Source organism: Aquila chrysaetos, chromosome 1 (genome assembly GCF_900496995.4).
Source record: "Aquila chrysaetos chrysaetos chromosome 1, bAquChr1.4, whole genome shotgun sequence".
Classification (NCBI taxonomy): domain Eukaryota; kingdom Metazoa; phylum Chordata; class Aves; order Accipitriformes; family Accipitridae; genus Aquila; species Aquila chrysaetos.
The window spans coordinates 57,518,140-57,543,163 of NC_044004.1; the positions used below are offsets into that span (position 1 = coordinate 57,518,140).

The 25,024-nt window shown below is 41.7% G+C and overlaps 1 protein-coding gene across 1 annotated transcript in view; it reads left to right on the forward strand.

Annotated features, from left to right (window-relative positions):
• ARHGEF38 (Rho guanine nucleotide exchange factor 38) overlaps positions 1-15,677 on the forward strand; it is a 42,535-nt gene extending 26,858 nt beyond the window's left edge. Inside the window, exons 6-14 of the mRNA XM_030023761.2 lie at positions 3,525-3,724; positions 4,241-4,374; positions 6,050-6,154; positions 7,325-7,447; positions 9,871-10,191; positions 11,817-11,957; positions 13,143-13,341; positions 13,519-13,778; positions 14,556-15,677. Of these exons, the coding sequence (XP_029879621.1) occupies positions 3,525-3,724; positions 4,241-4,374; positions 6,050-6,154; positions 7,325-7,447; positions 9,871-10,191; positions 11,817-11,957; positions 13,143-13,341; positions 13,519-13,778; positions 14,556-14,741 (1,669 nt within the window). The 3' untranslated portion in view covers positions 14,742-15,677. The remainder of the gene's footprint in view (positions 1-3,524; positions 3,725-4,240; positions 4,375-6,049; positions 6,155-7,324; positions 7,448-9,870; positions 10,192-11,816; positions 11,958-13,142; positions 13,342-13,518; positions 13,779-14,555) is intronic.
• The last annotated feature ends 9,347 nt before the right edge of the window (positions 15,678-25,024 follow it).

The following is a 25,024-nucleotide window of genomic DNA, read 5'->3' on the forward strand; positions in this document are numbered from 1 at the left end:
TACAGTTGGGGTTTTCAAGCTTTAGTCTATGACAGGAAATAGTTTTTCTGCATTTTGGTTTGATAAGGGACATTCTTGTATATTCCTGCCTCCCAAGGAGCAGGCCTCCAAAAGGAACAAAATATCCAGAGAGTCACAATAAGATCACGTGAGACAGCAACGCATATAGAAATAGCGCAAGACTGGCTGCTTTGCCTTGCGTAACCCTATCAGAAATGAATGCCTAGTTTTCTCCTTCAAACAGTTTCCAGTGGAGTGTAGGATAGAACTTACTTTCTGAGATTAAACTGGCTCTTACAAAGCTGTGCAGAGTGCAATGAGCCAGGTTTAGCTGCAGGACCCTCCCTGAGCTTGGCTACCTCGCACGGTGTCGTGGTGTTTGCCTTCCCCGCTGACTGGCAGGGCACTCAGAAATGCCATCACCTGCAACTCAGCTTAGAGGTTGCAGAGTCTCAGCAGCCCTTGGGCAGGACCGTGCCCAAAAATCTGGTTAACGTTGAACTGGAAAATACAGCGTAACTCACCCCAAACGGTCTGTGATGTTGCTGCTCCCAGATTGCTTTTCATTCAAGCACGATCAAGAAAACAATTACATAAATACCAGGCAGTGCTGCCCTTTGCTAGCAGCTCGATAGGTTAAATTCTGCTTGGCTTAACAACTGTGCAGCCTCAGTGAATTCCCTGGGTTTGCATGAGAGCCTTACGGCACAGTGAATTATTTGCCCTACATGTCTTGTACCAAAATGAACTCGTGCACAGTAAACCTTGAAGCCCATGACTTTAAGTCACGCTGCAGCCTATGATGCCTGCACACCATTTCAAAACTGCCAAGCTGAATACGACACTGGCCTCAGCTCTGCTGTAGCATACTGGCTATCGTGTTCGCCACTGGACCTAGTTGCTGGGTAATGAGAGCAAATGAAGCTAAATCCTGAATCACCTGTCTTTGCATAGCTCACCACCATGTGGTTTTTAAACAGGCGGGAATCTTTCGGCATGTGTGACTTTGTTTTGTTGGGAGGAGGGAGGAAGGGTAAGCTGTGGAGCTCACTGCAGTTAAGCCAGCTGCATTTACTGCAGAGCTACAGTAATAATTTGTGATGAGATTAGTACAGCTACATATGACCTAGAATACTTGCTAAATTCACAATAACATGGGAGGGAAGGCTGAAGTAGCATCACAAATGAATTATCAACTTAATTTTCTGCACAGTAGATGTCATAAGCCATTACTCGCCTGTTTCGGTCGCGTGGCAAGGCCGTGTCCTGCCCGGCGGCCGGGTGCGTCCTAACGGGGTGCATTGCAAACGGGACTCGTCCAGGGAGAGTGGCTATCATCAGCCAATCTTGCTGCGGAGAATTAGATGAGTTGAACTTCGTGGCATTTAGTGCCCCAGGGAGTCATTATCTTATAACAAACCTACTATCTCTCGAACCATATTGCAAGACTGTGTCATGCAGATACGCGAACAGAGGGCTGTTTATCACTTGGGCAGCTGTCCAAAGTGCAACTATATAAAGAGAAGACACTTGAAGATTTTTCCATTCATGAGGCAGCTTTTATAGATTTGCATTCATGGGGCTTTTCAGAGAAAACAATAACAATTTAAGGTTGTTTTTTTTTTTCATTATTGCTGCCAGAAGCTGAAAGAAGGGAAAATAGCTCTCTATATTTAATGTAGGATACAGGGGAAATGAGGGGTATTGAAATGATGAGAAGGTTTGGGGACATCAAGAAGCCTTAAAAGACATCTACTGTTAATTTTTTTCATGCAGAACTTTTTTACAGATAATGCCTGTGCGAGAGAGATGGTTTAAATATGCAGATGTCTCTTCTCAAAGGCATTCAAATTGTTAGTTAATTAGTCAGCAGTAGGGATTGGCTCTTGTACTTTTTATACATATAAAAGTGGGAATGAAAGCTTTTTTTTTCTTCTCTTTTACTCTTTCTGCTGCACAAAACAATAGATGTCAGCCTGCAAAACCAAGTGGCTGTTCCCTGTTTTTTGTACTTTCCTTCTACGTTGTGTTATTCCATCTTTCCATATGCAGAGATCCTTCTTTGCCTAGCATTAACTCTTGCACAGTTAATGTCAAACAACCTTTTCCCCTCCAAAGCAGCCTTTTGGGGGCATGCAAATGGAAAGCTTGCTCTGCTTTACTGCGCTTCACACTGCTGCCAACAGCTCACGCTCACTTTCAAAGGGGAGGTCTGTGAGTCACAGGGAGTTGGTGCCAGCGCTGGTGCTACAGCGTTGCCTGGTTTGCTCAGGAGCGTGCTGTAACGAGGAGAGACAGTGGACACATCTGTCCTGCTGCTGGAGCCTCAGCAGTGGCTGGCCCTGGCCCTAGGGCTTGGCCACCTGGTGTCACCTACTCCGGGGAGACCCCATGTTTCTACCAGCCATGTGGAAGGTAATGAAGGCATGCGTGGCTCGGTCCTGCCCTTCCCTGTTTTCTTCCAGGCTGTCGGGATGACCTGCAAATGGCACAGCCTCTCCCCATTGAGCCCAGAGAGCGTGAGCAAAGGCATTTCTCCGGAGTGGGGCTGGAGCATGAATTCAGCTGGCTGCTAACACCCTTGCGTGGGGGCCAGAGAGCTCGGTCGGGTGGCCTCGATGGCCTGAGCCGCTCACGTGCCAGGGCAAGCTGCTCTCTGCCCCTGCCGAGCCGGCAGGGATTGAGCCTGGAGCCGCAGGACGTCCCTGTGCCAGTGCTGGAAGCTGTGACTTTCCTACCCTCGTCCTTCTGCCACCCTAGGCAGCTGCCTGCTTTGCCTTTGTGTAAAGTGACTTCCAGCAGGTTGGATCAAGCCTGGGTGAACATCCCGTATGTTCAACGTTTCCCCGGGCCAGATCTGGTACCCTTCGGAAGCTCAGGCATCATCAGAAATAACCTCCTGGCAGCCAGCAAAGGAAAAACGCAGGTAGAAGACAGTAAAGCTTGAGGGTCAGTGTGGCGAGTTGAGAGAGGTTGTGAGAAGGGATGCAGCGGTGAACGGGCATCCCGGTTCCGCGCAGAAGGGAGATGTTGCCATCTGAAGCCTGAGGGGCCGGAGCAGGATGCAATAGCCCCGCTCACATGCGTTTCTCAAACATCCTGTTATTTGTTCTTCCACCTACATCTCCCTTCCTGGGTGTCGTGGTGTGTAAGTTGTACCACACGCACCCTCAGACTGAGTGGGACGGTTTCAGAGGTAATGTCTAAGCAATAGCCTGGAAGGTCGCTGAAAATACAGAAAACTCAGACCTGGGGTGTGTTTCTCACTGAGGGGGCGAGAGGAGGGTTTCGTTTACAACGGCCCCCGTTCCCTGACAGATGTATCTTATTTTTTGACTTAAGTGGTAATTGCACTTCTATGACTCGGTGCAAAGCACTGTTCTGGTTTTGATATTTTCTGTAGTTGAAAGCTCAACTAAAGGATATAAAAGGCAGCAGCTTCAATGACTAGACAGAAATAATACAAAGTTTTTGTCTTCAAGGAGTTTCTCTTTATGTGACAATTTTTTTTGTGTAAATTATAGAGGAAAGCCAAATCTAATGGATATGGGATCCCTGATGATCAAACCAGTGCAACGGGTGATGAAATATCCCTTGTTACTCTGTGAACTCTTGAATTCAACTCCTGCTTCTCACCCTGACCACAAGGTGCTACAAGATGCCCTTTTTGCTATGAAAAACATTAATGTGAACATCAATGAACTTAAAAGGAGGAAAGATTTAGGTAAGAAAAAGGCACAGTATGTTCTTCTGCCTTCATAGGTTTGGGCTGGCAATTACAAGAGAGGTTTCAAATCCAGTCATATCACTACAACAGTTTTGGCTGGTGCTACCCAAGTTGTGTAATATGCTGGGTTTCAAGAAGGTAACAGATGCCTTAATGTCACTTGTCCTCAGCCAGCTATGTTATCTGACTGGTAACTCCAGAAATATGAAAACAATGAAAGAATTCATGTTATATCTGTGTTCATTGTCCGTAATGCAGTTGCAAACATGGATAATAATTAAGATGCCGTAATAGGAGTATTTCTTATAGACTTGCCATGTTGAAGCCCTAACTTCACTCTTCCCAAGGCTCGCGTTGATAACAGGGTTTTCATCATCTCAAGCATTTTCACACAAGATTACAACAAGTGACATCAAAATGTCTGCTCTCAAATGGTTTCATATTTGTGTGCCCATCCCTGTGAAAAGCCCTGCAAATACAGATTATTTGTGTTATGAAATTCTCTGTCTGCAGTGCTGAAGTATAAGAGGAATGACGACGATGAAACCCTTAAAGAAAAGTTTTCCCGACTGAATATCCACTCCATTAGCAAGAAATCCAAGAGGGTCACCAGCCATCTGAAAATACTGACGGGGGGAGAACCGCAGGTACTTACTCATCCAACTGCAGGTTTGCATTGACAGCTTCAGTTCTGCTTTTGCACTGGACATTTTTTAGAACATGTTGGAGATGGAGTTTGTGTTGCTTTTTTTCTGCATCATTTATAAAGTCATTTTCTGACCGTCACAGAAGACAGGAAAGATCTTTGTGATTGAAATAGAAAATAACGTAATGTGTTCTCCACCTTTTCCTTTTTTATCTAAGAGTTTCTCAAACTTCTAATCTTCAGCAGAGAGGAAGCAACTGGTAGTTTTGTGAAACTCAGCCTGAGATCAGCGTGTTGTGGATAGACTGGCAATAGTTACTGTCGGTGCTGAGAACGTGTTCAGGCCATCTTGCTCCAGATCATAACGTTCAGGTTCAGAACCCACCAAGGAAGATGAGCAATACTTCTGATTAGGAAAGGCCACGGGGTTTGCCTCTACATGTGTAAGGCCCTGGCACTGTCAAAACTACTACAGGCAAAGAACCCCGTGATAAGTCAGATGGGTGTTGGGTGGCCAAAAATCAAACACTCCTTGATAATTTCGAGGTTGTAATTCAAAACCTATCAGGATAAACATTTTCAGGAAAGCTTAAATCTAAATCTCAAAGAAAATCAATTACAGCTGACCTTGAAAATGATATCCAGTGCACTTCACTGCATGAGATGGCTGATTACATAAGGTCACTTGCGTTTCTAGATGTGACTTTACAAGATACGTGCCGTTTTTTCCTGTTTTGTTTTTTATCAGTGGTTTCCCCCTTTCTCTGATGCAAACTAACCACATTTATTTTTTCTGTTCATTTATTTGTACAGTGGAAATTTTTGTTTTCAGAATGGGATACCAGCAAGGCTATAAAATCAGAGAAAACCAGGGAATTAAATTTGATTAAGAGGAGATGTGGAGTTTGGTTTTTTTTTCTTTAGAAGCTTCTGTTTTATGGTTTTTTGGTCTTATTTTTTAATTAAGCTTAAAACATTTGAGAATCATTTTACAATCAGGATACATCTGTTAAAGATTCGGCCCTCTCTCCTGCTTAATTAGACTAAGAAAGTTCCCAATTCACATCTCTAAAACACTCTGTGACCCTTACAGCAAGACCACTGAAAACGAGACTTGAGATTTCTCAAATTCCTCAAATAAAAAGTAGGCAGAAATAAACCTATTTTCGGGTTTTTTTCAGCTAGCATAAAAAATTAGTACAAGCCTGTTTCCAGCTGCTGGGTTTTCCTAGCTGAAGAGCTGGCATTGCTCTAGAGGTAACAGCTCCACCTACAGCCTGCCTGGGGGAAATCTCCCCATCACCCACAAATAAGCACCGAGGGAAGTAATGCCGTGACATAAAAATATCTTACAGTTTTCACCACTGTTTCCTCAAATGGAGCAAAAATATACAGAAAAACGAAGAGTTTTGTTGGCACACGTAGGTGTGCTTCTAATAAAGCAAGTCCCTGCTTCCACAAGGATTAAAAATTAAATTCTCTGTCATGTTGTCCCGTGCCTTTGACTTTTCTTGGATCGAAATGGGAGCTTGGGAGAATTAGGAGCCGATCTGTTCTGTTTTCAAAGGGAGGAGTTCAGGGAAGGTTTGGGATTTTTCCAGCAGCTCTCTGGATGTTTCTTTCATTAGCCAGGCTCTTTCGGGCTGCCAAAATAACAGTGCAAACATCTATTATAGGTGAAAGACCAAACTTTTAATAAGGAAGAAAAGTTGTTTCGAAGTTTAGAGAAGACTGTGAAATTGTGTGTGAAGAACATTTCACTCGCCTTGCAACATCTACAGGTGGGTACAGGCCTTTTTGAAATCTGTGTCCACAAACCAAGTTCATAGCCAGTTTAACACACATTTCTGCCACTGGTTAGGCAACACCAAATTATTTATAAGCAGGCCTGCCTACATCACAGTATTAAATAAATGAGCTGTGCTGCTGCTGCATTACTGAGCCCACGGCAAAGAAATTTTGAAGCCCACACTTAAGCATTTTTCTCCTTACACAAGCAGGCTCTATGGAGACCCATGGGTGCAGTGCAGAAAAGAGGGTGCTGTCTGGTGGCACAGTTATGACTTGCAATCACTGTGTGAAGCCGTCATATGGGTCATGCACATCTGCTGCAGTGGAGCACCAACTGCTTCTCATGAAAAATGGAAGAACTGAGTTGCAGCCACATGAATTAAGATGTCCTAAAATACATATTTTGGATGTGAGGACTCCTTCCTTTATCCTGTTGCTAGGTTGTGTTGAGGGCTAGCATTAGATGTACAGAGTGCTCAAGTGCTGTGAGGGTCTTTGCTTTAATTCTCCTCTCCCAAGACGTGGGTTGGCTTGTAAATTGTCAACTTTTCCCTCTCATGGAAAGCTTGCCAACTTTGTAGATGGCACGAGGCCCTTCAAAGTGTAAGTGTGCCCAACCCGGACACGAAGGTTGTCTGAGAGGTAGGTAAGATCAGTAGCCAGCTGGCCAGATCTTATCGCAAACGCACCTCGTTTGGTTCAGCAAACGGGAAGGCCAGTGAGCTCAGCCGACAAGGATTGTTGCCTGGAATGGTGTTGACAGTTGCTTACCCAAATGGATGCACACTTTGTTAGGATTGAAATTCAGAGTGAGTGAAATACAGCACTGTAGTCCTACTTAGTCCTCCAAAAGAGGCCTTTGAGGGTGTGTGGGTCTTGAGGTGGCTTCTTGCTGAGCAGTAGCTAACTTCCAGTGGGACATTCATTAGGTTTTTTTGGCTGAACAACTTGATTCTTAAATAGTTTACACTGAAAATAGACAAAACACAGGAAAATATTATCACAGTAAACAATCCCACAATGGCTGGAAACTGCACAGGTGTCAGAGATGGAAAATATTTCTGATTTCATCAGTATTATTGCAGCATCTGCATGAGTGAATGCAGTATATTAAAACAGATTGTAATACGGTTTCATCTTCCTACCATCTTCTCATTTAGGATTCTATACATCTGGCTACACAGAATATAATCGGGCTTCAGGAAATCTTGCAAGACAAAGATGATGGAGTCAACAACTGTTTGAAAAAACAGAACAACACTGCAAATCTCTGTGAAGACCTTGTAAGTTTATGCAATGTCCAGTGTTACACAGCTATCTGTATGTGTGAGAAAACAGGTGTATGTGAGGAAGACTAAAACAGAAAAGAGCAAAAAACCTTAAGAATCCATTGGGAAAGATAAGTGGGTTTTTTGGTTGAGTTTCTGCAGGCAATAGGATAAAATTCAGTGTAAGTGCGCTATGTTTTCCCTTGAAGAGCTAAAGAAAACTTCTCAAGCTGAATTCCTGGGTTTAAACCAGAATCTTTGTGCTAAATTTGCACATTTCACCTGAGCTTCAGACAAGAGCAGCAGATCTTTGCTCTACTACTTTTGTTACCAACACTTGCAGTTTTAGAGTGACTTTTGTGATCTTTGTTGTGCTCGTGAACTATTAGCTCCTGGAATCATAGATCTGTGAAAATCTCAGCTTTATTACCTTTTCAAGTAAGTTACTGTCCTTCATATAGGGAAACCATGAAAAATCTGAATATAGCCCATAGGAATTAAAAAACAATTAAAAAAAAAAAGATAACAGTTTTTCAACTAGTCTCTTGCTTTCAGGGTCCAAATGAACTCTAATGCCTGGCTCTACTAAGATAGACTTAAAATGTCTCTTCAAAATGGGACAGGCTGCTTCTTCAAACGGCTGCTCAAGCTGGAAAAATTCAGAGATGGAGGTTTTCTTATACTTTCCTAGGTCTTTGCTGACTAAAATATAGCCATTCAATCCTTTCCAAAACACTGAAAACAGAGTTTGCCAAGAAACAGAAGGATCTTTGACAGACCACATCCTCCCAGATAATGACAGGGAAGTAAGATGATGTATTTCCTTTCCTTTGAAGTTCCTGCATTTGAAAAAAAAATCTCAAAAATTAATCTCCATAATCAGAAAGATATTTTCAATGTCTTTACAATGAATGAGTGCATAAAGTACAGAAGAGTACCCCTATATCATTGCAGTGGTGAGTGTGTCCAGCATGGAAGATGGCCCCGGATTCAGAAACATCAAAGAAAAGCAGAAACTATTCCACAATAGATGAAACAGGAAACTTTTTTTCAGAAAAAAATTTGTAACTCCTATTGGCTCCTGACCAAGCTGTTCTGAAGGTCTATGTAATTTAAAAAAAAAAAAAAATTATATTTGTTTTAACTGTGGACATTGTTATTAACCATGTTAATTTCTACTTATTATCTATTTATTTCTATGTCTTGGATTTACAAGATTACAAGGATTCTCTATCATATGTGTAAGTTTTTTTTTAAAAAAAACCTTTTGTCCTGACATTGCACGATGAGTAGATGTTCTCACTGAACAACCCATAGTTTCGTCACATGTTTTCCTGAAAGGGTATTATCAATGGAGATCTCAGCAATAGGCTCAGATTAATTTTTTTTTTCCTTTGTGCATTTGTCAGTAATGAATACCTTCCTCTCTCATTATATTTTATGGAAAATTTTAGGGCAGAAGTCCACAATAGCCTTTTCTCTTCCAGAAATAAGGTCCAGCAGTTTGGAAAAATTGTTTTCTTAATGCGTCAAAAATTAGTTCACTAAACACAGCCCAGTTTTTCAGGTGGAAATAAAGTAGAAACTATCTACCCTGTGTACATCATCTTGGCCTTGAGAGAGCAATTCTGGTGCTAAAAAGGATCTTTCCTCAGGGAAGAGGGTAGAGGGACAGCTGCTCTTTTATTCTCACACTCAACCCAACAACTTAATTCACATAGAATGTCCAAGAGCTTTAATATGATGGTGAGTTTCACTCACTACAAGCCTGTGCTGTATTTGAATGAGTGACTTACAAAAATAAATTTTATTTCATGCAATATTAATCCCTTGAGACAATTAGAGACTAATGGAAAAGTCTGAGAAAGACTTTGGTTTTTTACCAGGTGTCTAATTTTGTTGATTACTAGAGATAAAACCAACAAGCATAACATAATTTAATCAAATCAAGTGATTGTTTGTGTTTGCTTAAACAGGAATTGAGTTACAGCTGTTTCCAGGGAAAAAAAAAAAAAAGCAAGCAAGCTTTGATAGCATTCAAGACTGCAAGATTGCCATTTAACAAGACCTCATTGCCTCTAGACCGTATATTAGCATGGGCCTTCCAATTATGGAAATCCCAATTTTGTTGGACCACTTCACCCATCCTTGCCCAATTTTTCCTCGGTGGTAACGCACGAAGGGCAGTACCGCAGGCTCCAAGGGACCCTTACCATTGCCAGACACTTGAAGCTGCAAAACTGTTACCTCTCCTTTGCAATGTTATGAAGGAGATTCTAACTCATGCTAGACCCCACTTGAAGCTGCCTCTGAAGGCAATGCTTTGTGAAGAGTAATTAACAGATTGCTTGATAGGCTGCCATCAGGCTTAACCTGTTACTGGGTCTGAGGAACTGTGTGGATAAAGTAGTAAGTAGGTCTGTTTTATACCTTTCCAGATGGCTCAGCTGGACAAGCTTGTTCTGGCTCCTCTCTCGGCACTACAAGCCTTGTTTTCGGGCCCACAGAAGCTCATCCAGAAGCGCTATGACAAGTTGTTGGACTACAACAGCTACCTTCAGAAGTCAACAGGAGAAGAGCTGGACCTAGCAAAGAAAGACTATGAGGCTCTAAATGCACAGTTAGTGGAAGAACTTCAGGTATTCAACAGAGCAGCCAGAAAGATTGTGTTGAACTGCCTGCATTGCTTCATCACCCTCCTCAGGAATATTATGTCTGCAGCACTTCAATCAAATTCTGCTGTGGTGGTGCCTGTTCCGGTAAGTACATTAGAAACACGTGTAGCTCTGCCTTTATTTGTCTTCTCTCTTTCTGTATGATTTGGCTAGAGTTATGTAGGACACATACCTACAAGCTACACTGATTTTGTTTGCTCTGCTAAGCACAGTCAGGTTTGGGGTTGTTTTTTCCCTTGCAACCTCAGCAAAGGTTAAGTTCTGAGCTTAAGTTTTGTCAGGCCTGGACTTTTCAATCGAGAATGATCCTAATGCAGGTGTTCCAGCTGCTACAGTGATAGTAATGGCAAGAACATTACGCTAAGGCAAAAAGGAGGCAACTGGTAGCATTTTAGTCTTTGTTTCTTAGTGTCTGCCCCGAGTCGCCCAGAAAACACAGCAAGAGAAATTCCAAGAAAGTGCATGAAGTCTCCCATTGCTGCTAGACCTGCAGTCACAGATGACTGCAGGAGAGAAGCAGGTTAGGAGATTTGATGAAATAATTTCTGTGAAAAGCAAGTTGCTTTTAAACCCAAAAATGCTGCAGAAGTTCCTGCAGACATTTCTACGCAGTAAGGAATAGCTTTGTCTATGTTGGCATTTTTAGAAAGTTCAAATCATTTCACTTACGTAGCCAAAAGTACCAAAGACACCTGTCTGACCTACACAGAAGGGCATCAGTTCCTCCATCCCACTCTACTCTTTTTGGGCACTGTGATCATTACCTGAAGATCAAAATTGAGAAATTATTCTTAGCTTGTGTGAAAATCCTACAGTTTTGTTTTAGTTTTTCTGTACTTTTGCCTAGAGGACTTGAATCCCCCGAGAAACACAGCTGCAACAATGCCCTCCGCACATCCAAATCTACTCTTCTGAACAGGAGCAAGACTTGAGACAGGAAAAACATTGTAGCGAGGCAATTCTGGAGTATTCCTTTCCATCAAGGCTTGAACACAGCACTTCATAGTCAGGGGAAGCTGAAAAATTAAGAAAGCAAGGTCAGGATCAAAACATAGAGCTGCGCTGTTTAATGGGAAAATGAAAGCTTTTCCTGCATGAAGAAACTGCATCCCTGTAATTTGACCATTTCATGTTTTGAAAGCTGTTGCATCGAGCATTTTTTTCTGTGAGGCTCTGCCTACAAAATTGCCTTCTTTTTTCTGTTTACATCAGCAAACACATTTGGGGTTAGGCACAGACCAAAAGCACTTATCCAGTGCCACAGACAGAGCTTCAGCTTGCCCAAAGATTTTTAACCTGGTGGCAGCACCCGGTTGCACAAACACACAGCTGTAGGGTAAACTACTCCAAGCCTTACAGCACATTGGCCACTCTGATAGCTGCCGAAATGCACGTTTGCATCGGAAAGCAGGGGGCTCAGTAGCTTAAGTACAAGGCTGTTCATTTTCATCATTGTTTAGAATATTTTTAATGATTTAACTTAGATTAGTGTGTCTCTTAAATCTAATAGCAATTATTAGAAACTTTCATTAAGCAATGACCTTTGTTTTCTTTCCAGCTCGTATTTAGCACACTATGGGCTCTGCAGAAAATAGCAGTAACGTGTCACATTTCCTGACTCCTAGCATTCAGCCCATTAAACCAAATCTGCACTCTAAAATCTCCTTACCATTTTGTTCATGAGATCTAACCCACCTTTGTGTTTGCAGCTGTCTTCCTCAAGCATCTGTGAAGTGCAGAATCAGTTGATGGAGGAGGTTCACAAGCTGAATTTTGTAAAAGAAAACAGCAGTGCAACCTTTATTGAGAGAAAATTGAGCTTAGAAAAAAAGAAACCTGTCCCTTCTCCGGTGAGTACCATACATCCAAACTGTGTATGAAGCATCCTCTTTTGATAGCTTTTGAAACAAATCCATTTTTATGCCTCCTAGAGCTTTGGGCTTGGTCTCTTCACTGGGACTCTGAATCAGGTTGTTGGAATGAAGCTGTTCCATTGACCAGTAACTTCTGAAAATTTTTCACTCTGTTTTCATATTATTATCTTGAAAAGATGCTTGAAATTATCTCTGATTACCCTTAGGTCCTTAAGCACATGTTAAGTCTAAGGTTGTATATGTAAATTTTGATTACTTCTTTTGTTAAATACTCTTACAGTGCATCTTAGTCTTCTAATTCAGAACATTTTTTTTCCTCATCCTCAACTGTGGTTATGCATACTGGTGTTTAACACACATACGCACACACATACAACCCCACAGCAGACTCAGAAAATCCACCAGGAAATCTGTGTCCACCTGGTTCCCAATATTATCAGAGATTTCTAGAGCTTTTAGGAGTCCAGTTTACAGTAAAATAAAAACTTGAGTGCAGATGTACAGGAGAAGCTGAGGAAGCTGGAGGATTCCTTTTAATATCAGTAAGGCACACGTGCTCTTGCTTCTGTGGTATATTAAGATCATATTAATGTACAGCATCTCCCTGCCTGCCCTCTAACCAAAATCTGAGTCAATATGCTTCCAGCAGTTAATAGCACCTTGCCCTTATTTAGCGAGGTAATTTCACACAAAAAGCAGGTCATTTGGGTACCACTGATTTTTTTGCCTAATGCCTTGTCATGCAAGTTGTTATGCAAGCACACCTCAGCCAATTTTTGGATTATGCTTTTTTTGTGACATTACATAGGAATTCAGAGATCATTGCTATGGAAAAACAATTAAGCAAGTGACAGTTCACATACAGAACACCGTCTCTTTGAGAGCAGAGGATGGACTAAGAGGTCTTTAATTAGTGAAATTCCTACATTTCTTTAAAATCTGACCTTTATTGCTCATCTATTAATATAGCAGCTGGACAGGTCCTTGCTGCATATGCAAAGGAGATTTGGTTACCTATAGCTGTGTAGGTAACTCCTTGATCTGTGTGTAAAAATGTAGGGCCAGTTGCCACATGCAGCATACACTGGGTTTTATGCGTCCATGTTGCTCTAGAAATGGCCTCAGCATTATTCCCAGTGAATAATTTTTTTTGCTTTTCAGCTCGAATCCCCACGTCAAACAGAAGGCCACAGGTCCAAGCTGTTGTCTACGTACAGCACAGAATTGCTATACCAAGCTAAGCGCAAGTGCAATGCCACACAGGAATTTGATATTGATTTACATGAAGGAGAACTGGTGGCTGTTGTGGAGCAAAAGGACCCCTTCGGAAGTACGAGCAGATGGCTTGTTGATGCAGGAAGTAAGTTCTCTGCACAAACATCCCAATAACAGCTTCCCTTTGGGATATTGATTTCTTTTCATTCTGGCCCCATCTGTTTGCCTCTGTCATGCTGACAGCTGCATAAAATGGTTGGGTTTGAAATGGTTTTAGCAGTATTTCACTGTTTATTTTCCCTCTTTTTATTCTGGTGTCTAGTCCTTAAAGGGTATGTGTATTCCTCCTTCCTGAGGCCTTACAACCCAGCCAAAGCGCAGAAGGACGTAGCAGAAAACGGCTTTGGTGATGATGATTTTGATAATATCAGCCTCTTTGTCTCTTCGCGGCCCTCTACTGACAGCAGCACAAGAAGTCCGGGGCACAAGAAGAGTGACAGCAGCTCATCTCTTCAATTCTGCGAAAATCCCACAGTTAATGGCACAGGGACTGATGCTTTTCAGGATACGGATGATCAGCATGTAAGTGTGATACATGCTGTGCCTGTCTTCTTGTTGTTCCTATTTCAAATCTAGAATTATACTGCTTATAATTTAAATGGGTTCCTTTTACACCAGAAAAGACTGGCACTAATCTGTCAGTATGACACGGGAATTTGTTATCTTCTGTTCTTTGCCATTCTTAAATAGCTACAAGGTAGGAAAAGATAATCAGTTAAATTGTGAATCGCAGTCCTGTCTCACAGAAAACACACCACTGCATTACCCCACTCCATGTACAATGCCTCAAGGTTCTCCTATGGAGCAGGAACCTGCAAAATAGCTCAGTTTGGGGGATTTTTCCATTTACCGTTGACAAGAAGGCTGTGGCAACACTGATCAGCAAGGCACAGAATTAACCCACGTGCCACATTTGAGTACAGGAGCTTTAGGAAAGGTGATCCTCCCTGAGGAAACCTTGCTGGAAAATTTTCCGTCCAGTCCAAGGCCGCTTGGTGCGACAGAAACAGGCACTTGGTGTGACCTGAAAACCTTACTAGTGTAGTAGCATGATGAGGTCTTGGAGCTTGGTTTGTTCCTCCCCATGCAGAATTCCCCAGATCCTTCAATTCTACTTTTTATTTTGGCCCTCTTCATTGTAGTCTGTCTAGCAATTGCAGACCATGTAGTTGCATACTGGTTCGTATACATTATCACACATGTTCTGTATACAGAATTTGTACTAATGCACAGCGACAGAGTAAGATGTGGCTACATTTCTGAATTCAGATTTTGGTTTTTGTGGCTTTCCTTTTTTAGACCTTCTATGCTGTTTACGCATTTCAAGCAAGAAATGATCAGGAACTCAGTCTTCAGGAGTACCAGAAGGTTAGGATACTTCGGTTTTCTGACCTGAGTGGCAATAAAGAATGGTGGCTAGCAGAAGCAAAAGGTCAGAAAGGATATGTACCATCTAATTATCTCGGGAAGATGACATACGCTTAGGAAGAGAAAGGCCCATTGAGCCAGTGTCTCTGAAGTAGACAGAATAATCATCTATTACGGCTTGCAGCAAGCAAGGCAAACTCACAAGTGATTGACAGAAGCCATGGTATCAGGCACAGCACACAGATGATATTGAGAACCTCAATCCTCCAAAAGCCATCACCTTGTCAAGACCTGAGGGAGGAAACATTTAACAGGAAGACTGATTCTGATTAACATCCTGAAGAGCTTGCTTTTCTATTACCCCATAATTTTCTCTTTTGTCAAAGCGTCCTACGTCAAAAGTCAACCTACAAGTACAAATCACAGCTAAAATTATGTTTTTCTTCCATGATATTTAGCAAATCATGCTCAAGATGAAGAGAATTAGCCTTGAAAAAGGACAAATTCAGTCTTCAGGGATGCTGTAGTTCAGGCTGAATTGTTCCTGAACTGCTATCTCAATGAACATAGACACATCTTAAAACTTGAGCTTTTTGGTTGTCTGTTTTTATCCTCAGCCACTTTTGTAATGAACCTTTTTCTCAGTGGAGATTATTGGAATGGGAAAAGAAAAAGGGGTTTGTTTTTGTAGGAAATATTTCAACTTAAAACATACCAAGTGTGGTGGTACCAGTGGCTGGTCCCAGGGAAGAAGGTATGTTTAGTCAGATATGGAAATGGGGGGAGGGAAAGAGGGGGCACAAGAAACAGGTACTGTGAAATAAAGAAGTTATAATTTTGAGAGGAATTACACAACTACTTCATATGGTAAGAAACCATTTGTAGCAATATGAAAGCGCCCCAGGTTTGAAATCCCATGTATGTCTCCACACTAACTGCTTTAAAGTGCAAGATCTGTGTAGTGAAAAGAAACCTGTGTTATTAGACTTGGGAAATATAATAAGATTTAAAAAAAAAAAAAAAAAAAAGGCCAAGCAGTGCCTTTCAATGAATATTTACTGCCTATCTGATTCCTTAGGTCAGATACAGGGATCATAATGTCTACTGAATAGGACTTAAGATGCATCAAAATTACTCTTCCAGACAAAAAAAAATCATAATTCTCAAAGTGTCTGATTTTAGATGGACCAGCGAAGAATGTATCGATGAGCTGATTCACTGTTTGCAGAATTCAGAGTCAAAAGCCCTGTATTTTGCTAAAGTATCTTCAAAATGGTCGAGGCTATTTTAACAAGTTAAGATAGTTCACATAGTATCCTCGATGAGCATAGAAAACAAAAAATCCCAAGGAAGGTTCTGAATGTCAGGTAGTGCTTCTTTACGTTCACTAACTACAGCAATCCTTAGGTCAGGCTGGTGCCCTACACTTGAGCTAGACTGGATACTGATATAACAACATCTCGTTGCTATTACCATTGATAACTGAGTGTTCATCGCAAGTTTTATTTCAATACAGCAATGCCTAGGTCCTCTAGCGAGAAGTGAGGACCTTCTTGTGCTAAGCATTGAGAAAAGGAAACAAAAAAGGGACTATGCCTGCAGCAGATAGTGTAATTGAAGGTAAACTCCTGTCACGTGTTTTCTGTATTGCTGTATAATTGCTTATTACTGACTGACCATTAAAATGACAACACTATTAAAATTAAGACAGGGGTGTTGCTGATCAAGGGTATACAGAAATTGTTCTAAAGCTTTTCTGTAAGTTTCTACTTCTTATAGTTGCAGTGTGGGGTATGAAGTGTGAAGATGAAATGATTCAAAACCCTTACCGGGATGTAATAGGAAATAACCTGTCAGCAAAGAAAGGATGAGAAAAATTAGGGCAGTTGAGCCAAACAATAGTTTTTGCTACACTAATGAACCTAGTTTCATTTTCTTTAGTGTCCCAAATTTTCATATTATTTTCCTAAAAAGGTAAAGAAAGTTCTCAGTCTTGCTCAGAAGATGAATGCAGTGGATCACAGAGTTGAGAAACTGAAATTTGTGCTGGATTAAATCATATGATAGAGAAACTTTTTGAGTTCTCTGAGATGGACATCCAGAAACCGGTATGTGAAACTCTCTGAACTACTGCAATCCAATGAGCAGTAATAATAGATAATGCATTGTTTTGCCTAACTGTACATCACCTCATGCACTTAAATCTTGCTGTTTCCATAGCAAACAAAAAAGGTTCTCATCCATTTTATTAATGGATGTAGCTGTTTTTACAGAAAACTTTGCCTTTAGTTAAATGAAGAAAATAAAGCTTTGGAGAAGGAGCATCAGCTTGGAAGAATGGACTGAAAGACTCTCCCCTACTAAGCTTGCACTGCTTTGGCTTTTGTATTTTAAGATTATGGGGAAGATGCACACAAGAAGCTTTTTGGTATGTCTTACAATTGAGAGTATTTTATTTGGAGATGATCTATACTTTGAAATAGTTGAAAGTTTTAGAAATGACTGAGTTGTATGTACTTAATAGGTTTAATACAGTCATGTAAGTACAGTGATGAAGTTTTGTATTTCAGACAGTGAAATTACTTAAGGGCAAGAGCCAGGAAAAAAAGATTTCTGAAGTCTTAGCTCTGAGAACTCAGCTTGAGTCATAGGAAGAGCTCTGATTTTGAGTGTTAGGTACATTCCCCATGAAAAATCAGGCTCTGTGAAGGTGTCTCAAAGTGTACTCAAATGCTGCTCTCCAAAATATTCACTAGGTATCCTGAAGTAACAAGGAATGAAGGATGAAATATACTGGAGCTGGCCACCTAATTTTCACTGAACTTCTGTGGGACTTGGGAACTCCTAGTAGGCCATATGAAATCCCAGTGTAGGGTTAGGACCCATAACAGTTTTTATATTGTGGGATAATTTATATGACTTCATTATAGCCTCGTAAATTGGGATCCAGAAAAAGTATGTTATAGGTACCCAGGTGGATTAGTTTACTTCATTTCAGAAATTCAAAGTTTTAGCTGTTATCATCTGATATTACAGATATATTGCAAACTTTTATTTTTGTTTAAAACAGATGAATGAAAACTACAATCGCAAAAAATTAAAGAGACGCTCTTTGAATCTAAAGCCTTCCTACATTAAGGAGATTTACAGCAATTCGTATTAGACTTGCTCAGACACATTTTTGTTAAGATAGTGCTTTAAATACTAGAAACTGAGCTATGTTAGGGCTCCAGAAATCCCTAAGAATATGCAATGTTTTTGCAGCTGTTTCTTTAATGTAGAGAAAGTTACAGTATTCTAAGAGTTTTCTTATTCTGATTAATAACAAAACTAATTTATTTTGATTGAAGCAGGGACAGGCTGCAGTTTAATGGACTAATCTTGCATTTATTCAGATGTTTTACTTACTTGAACTGTTGTGACAATAAGCATGTACAAGTACTTCCAAGACTGGGTCCACTCAAACTGAAGTGTTTCTCCATTCAGGGAATATTTTTAAGTAAGTGTTGCCATTGATAACCTGGAAGCCAGAAAATGTCCAAGCCAATGAACAGCACAGAGTCTCTGGCTCTGAGCTCTGGCACCTGTGTGCTTCACCATCTTCCCTCTGCTTGGACGTTACTCGTGAACATTAAGGATTCATCTTTTCAATGCAAACACAGATTGAAGAATTATTCCTTCTGACTTTTCATTTTAGGAAGCTTCACTGAGTAATTACCTCCTTCAAACGCTAAAGTATACTTTTGCTGTCATTTAAAGATAGCTTGTAAAAATGCAGGTACGTGAAGTGGACCTAACACCTGCAACAGGAAACACAGCCGTGACAATCCTTGTGCCTGTAGATCTATTACTGACAATTCCTCTTACAATATTGTTTGTTCAGAAATGGTGAAAACAATCTTCTTTTAAATTATTGTAATAATAAAAAACTATTTTTGTAAAGATATGTTTCTTCTTTTTTTTTTAAACAAGACTTTTTCCAAAAGCAAAGAGCTTTTTATGCTATCCAAGATCTGCCTTCTGTTGTGAACTATAGAAAGCATCACTGCAAAATTAGCAGAGCAGAATAGTTGCCTCAGATAAAATGCTGCATTTCTAGTACGCATCCTAGCTTACCTATCAATATACTAGAACTCATCAAACACTATCAAAATATTGAGCAAGTTTCAAAATACACTTCAAGTTTCCAAACGTCAGCTTAGCTCTGTTCTCTTCTAGCTGTTCCTGAGGTTGTGACCGTTATTTACTGCTGTGTCCAGCCAGAGGTCTGTCATGGGTTGTAATAAGTAAAAGCTTGAGTTACTAAAATAAGTTACAGAACTTTGTGTTAGATCTTTCCTCTTAGAACCAGGTATCACCACAGCATGCCCTAGTCCGGCCAGAAGGAACACTCATAGAACCAGAGTAACCTATCGTTTCACATTACTGAGGCGATCAGAATTTGGGCATCTATGAAAAAACATCATATTAAAGTGGAAGTAAACTATTACCATACAAATTTATAAAATGGATAAGGAAAGTCAAGTAGCTATTTTTATAGTAAATCACAGAGCAATTTGCTTTGGGGAGAGAAAAATCACAGGACTATTTTCCAGTTATTTTTTCTAAATATGAGGTATGCTTCTCAAAATTCAGAGAGGCCTTCCTTCTTTCTGCCCTACACTAGATTCCTCAACCTGACATGCAAATTCAGTCAAAAAATCCTGTAGAACAGACTCCTTTCCTGAAAATACAGTTGTTAATTCCATCCTAACTATAACTTCAAAGCAGAAAGCAACTGTTCCCTTCAATCTACTCTGTTTTTCAGCAGCGCCTATCTTACATATTCAAGCTAAACACTTGATTTAAAAGACCAGGTCTATGCTATAAATCCTTCCTGATATAATACTTCAAAGAATCACAATCCTAACTGACATTTTTATACCAACAGAAGGAGACTTTATATTTCATTTAGGAAGCCAGGAAAGTTACAGTGGAAGAAAGTCTTTTGCTGATACAAATTGCAGCTCTATTGCAGATTTTGCTAATACAGTGATATCAGCAAGTCCAGCTAGACTTGGCCTTACTAGAGGGAAAAGACAGGCATGCATAAAAGGTATAGCATAAGTCATTTTATTCTAAATTAATAGGAGATAGATAACCTACAGTCAACCCATGCCAGAGTTATAGATGGAAAAACATCACGATACACTTGAATCGGGTCTCAGAGGTATTTTAAGTAGCACTAGCTACCACGATTTAAAAACAAAGATCCATTTTTTCTGCCTTTGTTCATCACATATGTGCTACCTAAAGTAATCTGCACAGTTTGGATGTAAGCTCCTGAACTCTCACAAGCAAAACTGTATGTATATTGTCCTAGTTTCGGCTGGGATAGAGTTAACTGTCTTCCTAGTAGCTGGTATGGTGCTATGTTTTGAGTTCAGTATGAGAAGAATGTTGATAACACGGATGTTTTCAGTTGCTGCTAGTAGTGTTTAGACTAATGTCAAGGATTTTTCAGCTTATGCCCAGCCAGCGAGAAAGCTGGAGGGGCACAAGAAGTTGGCACAGGACACAGCCAGGGCAGCTGACCCAAACTGGCCAACAGGGTATTCCATACCATGGGACGTCCCATCCAGTATAGGAACTGGGAAGTGGGGGCAGGGAATCGCCCCTTTGGGACTAGCTGGGTGCCGGTCGGCAGGTGGTGAGCAATTGCACTGCGCATCATTTGTACATTCCAATCCTTCCATTATTGCTGTTGTCATTTTATTAGTGTTATCATTATCATTATTCGTTTCTTCTTTTCTGTTCTATTAAACTGTTCTTATCTCAACCCGTGGGTTTTGCTTCTTTTTCCCCGATTTTCTCCCCTATCCCACTGGGTGGGAGGGGAGTGAGTGAGCGGCTGCGTGGTGCTTAGTTGCTGGCTGGGGTTAAACCACGACAATATTCAGAGGCAAGACAGAGGCAGCTAACATCTTGAACATAGGAGCACTCCAGCCATTAAAAGAATCTATCTTCACACTCTATTTCATAGCATAGGCAACCTTCTTCTGATTAACATTTAGGAAGAAAATATTGTCTTCTGTTTGCTAATGGAAACTGCTTCAGTGTCTTTTCCTACTAAACCACCATTAAAAACCTTCTGTGCTAGAGGAAGAAGGATGGGCCGATCGAAAAGCAATAAAAGTTCTGGATTCCTCCTCCTCATGCTGTTATTTTTAAATCGCTCTGGAAGCCGCAGGCACTACAAAGACAAAGCCTTTCTTTTTTCCATCCACAGGAAATAATAGTTGAAAAAGTATGCAAATTCTCCAGGTAGCTAAGGCAATCCTGAGCAAATGAAACTATTCCTTTGGATGTTTAAGGAACCTCAGCCTAAAGCTTAATTGTGGAGAAGGGAAAAGATGTAAAGCTGCATGTATTAGCTTTACGCATACTTAAAATACAGGATGGCCAAGAAAGGCTGTAGCTTTCACCTAACTACAAAAGTCTGTGTGGTGGGTTAGCCTTGGCTGGAAACCAGGTGCCCACCAAAGCCACTCTATAACTCCCCTCCTCAGCTGGACACAGGGAAAAAATAAGATGGAAGGCTCATGGGTCGAGATAAGGACAGGGAGAGATCATTCACCAATTACCATCACAGGAAAAACAGACTCGACTTGGTATTGGTAATTTATTACCAATCAAATCAGAGTAGGATGATGAGAAATAAAACCAAATCTTAAAACACCTTCCCCCCACCCTTCCCTTCTTCCCGGGCACAGCTTCACCCCCAAATTCTCTGCCTCCTCCCCTCTAGCAGTGCAGGGGGACGGGGAATGGGGGTTGGGGTCAGTTCATCACACGTTGTCTCTGCCGCTCCTTCCTCCTCAGGGGCAGGACTCCTCACTCCTCCCCTGCTCCACCGTGGGGTCCCTCCCACAGGAGGCAGTCCTCCATGAACTTTTCCAACGTGAGCCCTTCCCAAAGGCTACAGTTCTTCACAAACTGCTCCAGTGTGGGTCCCTTCCACAAGATGCAGTCCTTCAGGCACAGACTGCTCCGGCGTGGGTCCCCCGCAGGGTCACAAGTCCTGCCAGAAAACCTGCTCTAGAGTGGGCTCCTCTCTCCACGGGTCTGCAGGTCCTGCCAGGAGCCTGCTCCAGCGCAGGCTTCCCACAGGGTCACAGCCTCCTTCGGGCATCCACCTGCTCCGGCGTGGGGTCCTCCACGGGCTGCAGGTGGATATCTGCTCCACCGTGGACCTCCATGGGCTGCAGGGGGACAGCCTGCCTCACCATGGTCTTCACTATGGGCTGCAGGGGAATCTCTGCTCCGGCGCCTGGAGCATCTCCTCCCCCTCCTTCTTCACTGACCTTGGGGTCCGCAGGGTTGTTTCTCTTACATGTTCTCACTCCTCTCTCCTCCAGCTGTCATTGTGCGTGCACAGCAACTTTTCCACCTTCTTAAATATGTTATCACAGAGGCGCTACCATCATCACCGACTGGCTCAGCCTTGGCCAGCAGTGGGTCTGACATGGAGCCAGGTGGCATTGGCTCTATGGGACATGTGGGAAGCTTCCAGCAGCTTCTCAGAGAAGCCACCCCTGCAGCTTCCCTGCTACTAAAACCTTGCCACGCAAACCCAATACAGTCTGAGACGTTTTCACGTTTAGAGATGCTCCCCTCATCACAGAAGGAACGGAGAAAGGATTGCTGAGTGCTGGTCACAGACAGCAAGATTCAAGATCTTTTTCCAGTGCTCAGGCTGAGCCAGTTCTTGAGAGCTGAACAAAACCCGGAGCAGCCGGGACGAAGAGAGGGAGCACAAGCTGTGAAGAACAGCTCAAGAGGTATGAGCGGGGAGCTGGACGACCTCATACTTTCTCAACTACCTGTCTTAGTGGTGGTGGTAAAACATTAAGTGTAACCCGCACGTGGTTGGGACAGGTGTGAAGGAGTGTAACAGAATCCACCAGGATACATGGAAATAGCTGAAGGGAGGCTTGTGGGTGTAAGAGCTAGGTCTAGTTAGGAAAAAGCCATGAATGCCTCTGCAGGAAGCTCCTGAGAGGCAGTCACAGTGTCTACAAACCTCCTTTGTAACGGCAACTGGACTAAGCGCAAGACCGTGCTGGGGCTGGAAAGGGCTTATGTTCTGCAAAATGAAGAGAGACAAGCTGATCCCACCCAAGTCCCTGGAAGTGGGAATTTAATGTATTCAGCTTGAACAATACCCCCCCCCCCCCAGAGAGAAATTCCTCTTCCTCACCCCACACTCCCTGCTTCAAGTTCATAGTATTATTAACAGTTAGGCAAAGGACTCAAGATGCTGCTAGGATACAAGTCACCTTGGACACTGCTGCTGTCTGGATGCAACTCTGCCCTGGCACAGCCTCTCTTGCAATAATCCTGTGGCATCCATTTCACTTGCTCCTGGAACTGAGACACTAAATGTAAACACAGATATGACAGTTCCTGTGAAAGTTGTGTGGAATACATCACTCAGTGTAACAAGAAAACTTTTCTTATGCAGGGTTAAAACCCCAGGTTTTTTCATTATTCTTTATGAAAGCAAAATATGAACCCTCATTTTCACGAGGGGCTAAAGGAAAATATTCAGATCTCTAAGCAATCTCTTCTGTTTGAATATTTATGCTGTTACAAGTATTTTTGACCTATTTTAACGGCTACCATACTTTATATCACTATTTCAGATACCTGGAAATGCACAAAGGAACTGGGGGGTTGGGGGAGGAAGTCAGTGAGTTGAGGAGAAAGGAAGAAGGTTTCTGAATACCTCTGACCCCTGCCCAAATCAAACAAATCCTTTATCCCATAAATGCTATATGGGAGGGACAGTGGCATATCAGGATCCCTGTTCCAGGTTACATGGATCCTAATACTTGGCCTCCCAAGTTCCAAACTCTGGCCCTTGCGCCTTCAGACACTGTTGGCAGGCTAGCCAACCAGAAACCCAAGCAGAGAGCTTGCCACGGGTCTTAGATTAATACGAACCCAACACTGTGCAACATCAGAACTGGTGTGGTGGTTTGTAGTTTTCCCTCTGTCTAATTACAACTCCAGGGATAAAACAGGTACCATAATACAGCTGGGTAGGGTCTGTGTCCTAGCATTTCTTTGTGAGTATGTTTTTGCAGGCAAGAGATCAAAATCAACTTTCTATAAGCTTAAGACTCTTCTAAAACTCCAACATGCCCTGGCCCTTCTCTCTAAATTGCACCTTGAAATCCAACCCTTCTCCCCAGGCTTAAACCCATCTACATACAAGCCTTGAAAGACCCGATGTCAATATCCACTTAGAATAAATTCTGTAATGCTTGCCAGTAAATTCAAATACAGGGTCTTCCAGCAGATTTGGGAAAGCATACATGAGCAGAGTCATCCCTCTGAAATACAAATCACTGAGGGGAAGGGGAAAGAAATGGAACTTTTAGAATACAAGCAATTCATTTGCTACTTTGAGTATCATGAAAGAAGACGTGCACTTGTATGCATCTACTTCTGTTTATATCTCCTACAGAAATTGCTAGAAAAGGTTTTCCAACTGATTTCAAAACTCTGTAATAGATATATTTTTAAAAAAAGCAACAAACCCCTCCCTCCATTAGAAACTACCCGACAGCGCTAGAAAAGGGTTTTTATCTACCAACACTGTCACTAACTACTAAAGAGATTTCTGCCGTTGCTACTTCCTTGTATAAGAAAGCAATAATTTTAAATAATAATCATACAGGCTATGGTAGAACAGTTAAGAGACTAGAGGCTTAATTTTCCAAGATAAGTTGGCAAGCAATACTACTTTGACACATGCAAGGCTTGTGAATTTTATAGCAATACTTAACAGCATGGAATACTTAGGTCATCAAAAACTCTTATGTGTTTCAGGTGTGCCAGAAAGGAAGCTAACTTACTGACACCTAAGACAACTCCCTTCATTTTCTTCTATTTTTCCCTCTCTCACATCATCAAAACAATGTGGTTCAATCAGACTGTGCTTTTAATTAAAATATACACTGCTTACCACCTATTTTCCATTCATATTCAACAGGACAATATTAAGGGTCTCTACAGATTAAGAAAGCTTGAAAACTGTCTTGGCACTGTTCTGCTCTTTTTACAGGTTAGGGACCATTTATCTTCTGCCAATGCTCTTTTCTCCTCCCTCAGAGAATTACACCACCACCACCACCGTGATGACCCATGAAGTTTCTCACTGTAGAGTTAATTGTCTTCCTAGTAGCTGGTATAATGCTATGTTTTGAGTTCAGTATGAGAAAAATGTTGATAACACTGATGTTTTCAGTTGTTGCTAAGTAGTGTTTAGTCTAAAGTCAAGGATTTTTCAGCTTCTCATGCCCAGCCAGCGAGAAGGCTGGAGGGGCACAAGAAGCTGGCACAGGACACAGCCA